The sequence below is a fragment of the Austrofundulus limnaeus genome, unplaced genomic scaffold (genome assembly GCF_001266775.1).
Source record: "Austrofundulus limnaeus strain Quisiro unplaced genomic scaffold, Austrofundulus_limnaeus-1.0 Scaffold127, whole genome shotgun sequence".
NCBI classification, from domain to species: domain Eukaryota; kingdom Metazoa; phylum Chordata; class Actinopteri; order Cyprinodontiformes; family Rivulidae; genus Austrofundulus; species Austrofundulus limnaeus.
This window is the reverse complement of record NW_013952529.1, coordinates 1271512-1277891: the sequence shown is the minus strand read 5'-3', so window position 1 is coordinate 1277891 and position 6380 is coordinate 1271512. Positions and strand designations below refer to the sequence as shown.

At 36.5% G+C, this 6380-nt stretch overlaps 1 protein-coding gene across 1 annotated transcript in view; it reads right to left on the bottom strand.

Moving 5' to 3' along the window:
* ptprt (protein tyrosine phosphatase receptor type T) overlaps nucleotides 1–6380 on the bottom strand; it is a gene marked incomplete in the record, with an annotated part of 388491 nt that overhangs the window by 184704 nt on the left and 197407 nt on the right. Inside the window, 1 exon segment of the mRNA XM_014015350.1 lies at nucleotides 2532–2641. Within this exon segment, the coding sequence (XP_013870804.1) occupies nucleotides 2532–2641 (110 nt within the window).

Below are 6380 nucleotides of genomic sequence, written 5' to 3'. Positions count from 1 at the left end.
CTACAAAGTTTATTTAGTTTAGTTTATTTATATAGTTGATGGTACAATGCTCTAATATTCAGTGAGGGCCCTGTAACACATTTTAGATAACTTGAGCCGATCATTAAAATTTTTACATCTACAATGAAGATGGAATAAAAAATAAATCAACTGGAAGTCTCTTTTAGGTGTATTAGGTTTATTTATTTATTTTTTGTACATGCTGTCATAGTATGGTTATATGACAGTTAAATGGTTTTGAACCAATAGTAATGTACTTTGTTTATTTATGTTTGAAGTGCCTAATGAAAATAAACAGTTTAAGTTAATTATAAGGATTTTTAAGGATATTAATTAGTACTTGTATCGGTACTTGGTATCGGCAAGTACTTTAATGTAAGTACTTGTACTCGTACTCGGTTTTCAAAAATCTGGTATCGGTGCATCCCTAGTCCAGACTCCTCCTTTTCAGATGGAGCCCCCTCCTCAAATATGGGGTCTATCGTAAAACTGTTGGGGGGCACAGTGTAGGCCGACCACATCCATATTCATAACAAATTTCATGTGGATCGGTGCAGCTGTTTCTGTGATACGGTTGGCCAAAAATGTTGAAAAAATTAAAATAAAATGAACGGAATGTAAACACTTAAGACCCCCGCTGGGTCTGAGTGACCTGAACTCTGATTATTTTATTAAAACACACTTAGATACACATATTTGTACACACTCCAACAGAAAAATACTATTTTTTGTGTTTTTACTTTGTCACCCGTTCCTTCACGGCCTACGTCAGCAGAAACTGGACCAGGTTTTGGACTCGAAGCAGTGATCATAGAGGCAGACAGGAGACTGAGAGCTGGTCAATAACTCATTAGACAGAAGCTAAACTCAACTCCAACCTGAATAAACCACCTTTAAACACACACACACACACACACACACACACACACACACACACACACACACACAGACCTTCATTACCCAACATTGTTTCAAGGCCTCGAATGCTCAATATTTCTGCTGCTTTGAAAAATTTACACTCAGCCTTGGATTTCTGCTCAGATCTAACATTTATTCCTGAACACGACTCACGTCTGAAGAGATGTGAGGCGATACAGAGGAGCTCGGCTCGTCCACAAAGTTTTAATAAAACCCTGAATCTCAACCTGAAATCACTAGTTGCGTTTCCATTGACCAACAGTGATCAACAACCGGCTGTTTCTACTGGTGAAAACGACGACAAAGAAGAAGACAACAGGAAGTAGAAGTAGTAGTAAAATCACCGACTACAATTTCCTAAAAACGTAGCATGCGTAGCCGCTCCCAGGTATAAGGAGCTTGTCGCTCGAAAGCCTGGATAAGACGCCAACGTCTCTGATGGCTGATGATGAGCGATAGTGTGGTGGTAGCAAGATGAATATATCCTCATGTTGTTTACATCCGTTGCTGCCATGTTTGTAATGACTTATCACGAGAACAAACGTATTCATGCGTGACTTACTGAAAACACAGCATTTTGTAAAACTGTGTTTTTTTCGACGTTAACAGAATATTGACGAAATTTTGTGCACATTTGCAATGGGAACAGCTAAAAACTGATCATGCACCAGATTATTTTAAATTTAAAACATAAAAAAAAATCAAGTAAATTAAATTTCAATGGTTCAATTGTAACAAGAATGTAAAATTTTCTTTATGGAATTATTAGATCCACATGTGGACTAATGCATCAATATGATGTCATCTAACAACTACGGTGTATTTAGGAGGGAAAACATTAAAAAGCTTCTTGTTGCTCAGGTATCGATCGTTAAACTGAATTTTTAGTTTTCTTTTTTTTCTTTTTCTTCTTTTTGTACGAGCTGCCAACATTTTTTTTATTCATACTAAATTGTTCCAATAATACGGTTTTATCATTTGTGTGAGTCATTTAACTGTTCCTGCCTCAGTCAGAGGTGTGTAATTAAGTACATTGACTTTGTTACAGTACTTAAGTAATTGTTTTAGTTTGTAATTTTACCAAGTATTTTTTTACTGTAACCATCTTGTTTTATTAAATTCCAAGTGCAAAAAAATTACGCTTTTGTACTTTAAAATTTAACACCTAGTTACACATTATAAATTTAAATATAACTATCATGAAAGGAGTTGTTAATGCACGTGTTGTATTTACTTAACCAAGTTATGTCAACTGGTTTTACCGAGCTGAGTAAATGTAAAACAATCCACATATTTGTTTTTAAAGAAAATATGCAAATTGCTCCATTTACTCAACTTGGTTTAGTGGAACCAGTTTGGTAAATTCAACACTTCCTTTCTAAGAGTGCACATTGAAGAGAATCTATGCAGGTTTTTCTTCATGTCAGGGGATGAGGTGTTGAGTCTTGTACATAATGGTCAGTATACAGATTTTAAATAGACTGTAGTTTATAAGTAAAAGTTTCAGAACAGTTGGTATGTAATGCTCTCACCACAGTGCCCTAACCTAAAACAAATGTGTACCCACCGAATTCTGTTTTCTAAATGACACTGCAGCAATGAGCTGGACTGACCTCGTAGAGCGTGATGGCCCCATTGGTCTCGTTGGGAGCTTTCCACTGCATGAAGATCTTCTCCTCATACGGGGTATTCTGCAGAGACTCTGTGGGAACTGAACCCGGGACTGCAGAGACAGAAAACACAGAATTACCCCTTTAAAAAGGTAAACCAGCTTTAAACTCATGGTTAGATGGTGACGTTGCACATGGCTGCAGTGAACAGGAAGCTGAGGTTGAAAATCTGCAGGGAGCACGTTTCAGGACAACAGAGAGAAGTTTTCAGGAATGTGTTGCTGTCACTTGTTCAGACGTAGAGAAAGAAATGAAAGTCTTATTGAAATATCCAGGAACAGATCAGTTATTGTACTTTACCTGCACAGTATCATATTTTATTTTAATTGACATGTACAGTATTTTTTTTATTTTTAGTATTTCTATTATATTACCATTGTTATGTTTTAGTAAAACTCCAGACAGGACTTCGTTTGACAAACTCAGTGTTCTTCTTTTTATTTTTTGTGTCACACCTGCTAACATACAATCACTTAGTACTCTTCTTCATGTAAAGGTACAGGTAAANATAATTTAGAATAGAATAATTTTGTGACAGTAAAACATCTTGGTTCAGTGTCACAAAATTATTTCTTAAATGTAACTACTATTTGTATTTAAAGTTCATTAAAATGAGTATACACAATTAAAATTAAAACAATTTTCTGAAACTTTAATTGATAACAAATGTGTTTTAAATTTCAAGGCTTATTTGAAATAAGCTAATGCACATAAAAACAGACATCAATGCTTTAATATTCTTTAATCTTATTAATAAATTAAGCCTAAACAGTTCTTACCTTGTTGCAGTCTTCTGTCAGCCTAAAGTAAAATGGACGTTGAGTAAAACACTCATCTCCTCAATTATTGCCAAAAACAATAAAACTACGCACTCCATTTCTGGCTCCATTTTCCCTGCTTTTTCGAAAACTTATCACGTACTTCCGTATCAAGGTATCACTATGGTAACGGAGCAGCGAGAGGCCACGTAAACATACGTCATCCGTAGGCTAGACCATCCCAATTCACAGCCGTTTTATGCAGCTGACACGATCAGCCGAGCGGCCCACGTCATCTGCTATCCGACGTCGACCGGTCCATATCGACTGTAACCCACGAATTGAGGCACAGCCTGTGACTCTGCTGAATATTCTCATCACATCTCCTTTGACCACAGCTGAATCTGAGAGGAGCTTCTCAACACTGAAGAGAATCCAGACTTTCCTCAGGTACACATCACATCTCACTGCACTGACCATGCTCTATAGAGAAGAATCTGGTTAAAACATCCCTGACTTTAACCAGAGTCATGAAGAAATTTGCTTCTCAGTAACAGAAGAGCAAACTTTATGTACAAAAAATAAAACACTACATGACATTGTAATGCTGTTTTATTATTTTTCATTTATTTAATAAATACACTGTCGTGATACAACTTAGTACAGTTTTGATTGTTTTTGTTGGAGATGAGCCTATTTTGGAGTTGTGCCTCCCCCGTAGAAAAATCCATCAGCCACCACTGTGCTCCAATCTCATTCTTTGAGGAGTCAGTGGATATATTTGTTGTTTTGGATGGGTCAAAGTATGCAACACTGGTTCAGTGGTGAGTATAGGTTTTAACTGTGCCCACTTATTTGCATGATTATCTGTCCGCTTGAACTCACAACCATCATGAAGACAGATTTGGGTTGTCAGGTGGAAGCTTAGAGTGACATGATTTGGATGAATTTGTGCTTTCACCTTCACTGCCTTGATATTAAACTCATTCACCAAACCCATTTTTGCAATTGTATCCAACTTGAAAGTGATGACAGTTCCATTGACATGTAGTGCTTCTGTCCATTTGTCCTGCTTCACTATGTCCAAACTTGTAATCTTCCTCTCTACAGATGGTGATTTATTCTCTGTCACCATGCTCACAAATAATGTATCACAGAGAGCAGTTTCTTCTACAGTCGCTACACGTTCACTGCATCATTTCACTTCTGGAGAAACATTGCTTTGAAAAGTGATTTTGTACTTTAGACTTGTAAACTTTTCAAAAGCTGCACATTGTTTAGGTTTATGTCTGGCTACATACCTTTTACAGTTGAAGGGTCCTTCACTTTGTACCCTTTAGCATGTGCAGCTCTGGTTTTATATGTCCTGGTAGACACACTGGCTACTGCTGCACTGTCTTCTCTTGCTGTTTCACCAAATGTTTTAGCATGCTGTAGTGCTTGTTCACTAGCTTGACAAACCTTTAAGCATCAGCTAGAGTTAGCTCAGTCTCTTGCAGCAATCGTTCTCACACTTTGTTGTCCCTAATTGAATCATGCAGCCCTCCAAAGTTACAAGTCCTGACCTTCAGTTTTAAATCTGTCAGAAAAACATCAAAACTTTTAGCCAGCAGTCTAACAGATGAGCATGAACGTTCAAATGTCTAATTTTTCTTGTGTGATTAATGTTCATCAAAATTCTGCACAACTGTGTCAAACTTATCTTTGTCCTTGTCATGATTGTACACAAACCAGTTGTAGACATCCACTGCCAGTGGTCCTGCGACAGGAAGGAGCAATGCAACCTTCTTTGCATCTGTTTTTCCATCCAGGCCAAGGGCTTGGAGATACAACATGAAACACTGTTTAAAAGTTCTCTACTCACAATCAACATTTCCAGTCCAGTTCACAAGACCAGGCGGCTTCATACTTCCCATGACTCTGGATACTAGATCACTCCTGGTATTATGTTATGTTTCAGTGGACCTGAAGAGAATTTCTTTGTCTGACAAACTCGGTCAGCTTTAATTCAGTTCCACATCTGCTAACATATAACCACTCCGTCATCAACAGTAAGGTAATGGTAAAGGTGCAGACACTGCCACTAAGAGGATGGATGTATGAAGACTCATATTCCCACAGGACCCCGAATTACAATAACCGTGGAATAAAAGAGCATCAATAAGCACGAGAAATCCAACTATACAAATAAACTAAGAAGAGACAACTTCCCTTGGTATTGTATCATTCCTCAAACAGATTTTACTTAATTCTTTTTAGAAATATAGTTTGTAGTTGCTATTGTGTGGTTAAGTTAATAAAAGTAAGGTTTTTATTTTGAAATTATTTTCTCTAAGCAGTCTACAATGGATTTTTGAAGGTCATTTGTAAGATAGCTTCTATCAAACAAGGATCAATCAGTGTTGGAACCACTAAAAGCTTTTAATCACAACAGTTTTAAACATCCAATTTTAAACTGTGTTTGACAGCCATTCAAAATCTTTCATGATAAAGAATATCATTATACCAGTAGCAGAAAATTATTCTTTCTGGATAAATATTAGCTCTAAACATGAGAAACAAAAATCTGTCTACATACTGTGATGTAGACAGATTTTTTTTCTCATGTTTTGAGCTAATATTTATCATCAGCAAAGCTCTGAAACTTAATGTTGTTCAGTGGAATCCTGTATTATTTTGACAACAAAAAGTCAAGCAATTCCTTGAAAAATCAAGAATAGTATGAATGAATCTTATAATGAATGATGCTCATAAAAATAAAACTTGTTTAGTTCTGGCAGTTTGACAAACAAAAAAAAACTTTGGAAAACTTTGGAAAATAACTTTTTATGCCTCCGCACGAGGAAGCTTACTTTTCTCTGGTTGGACAATACTGGTTGTACGTCACACTGTCTTGTGTGCACTGGATCTCCTAAACAGAGCTATTCATTTCAGTCCAAATTAACATACAGTGGTTTGCAAAAGTATTCATACCCCTTGAACTTTTCCATATTTTGTCACATTACAACCACAAACATAAATATATTTCACTGGA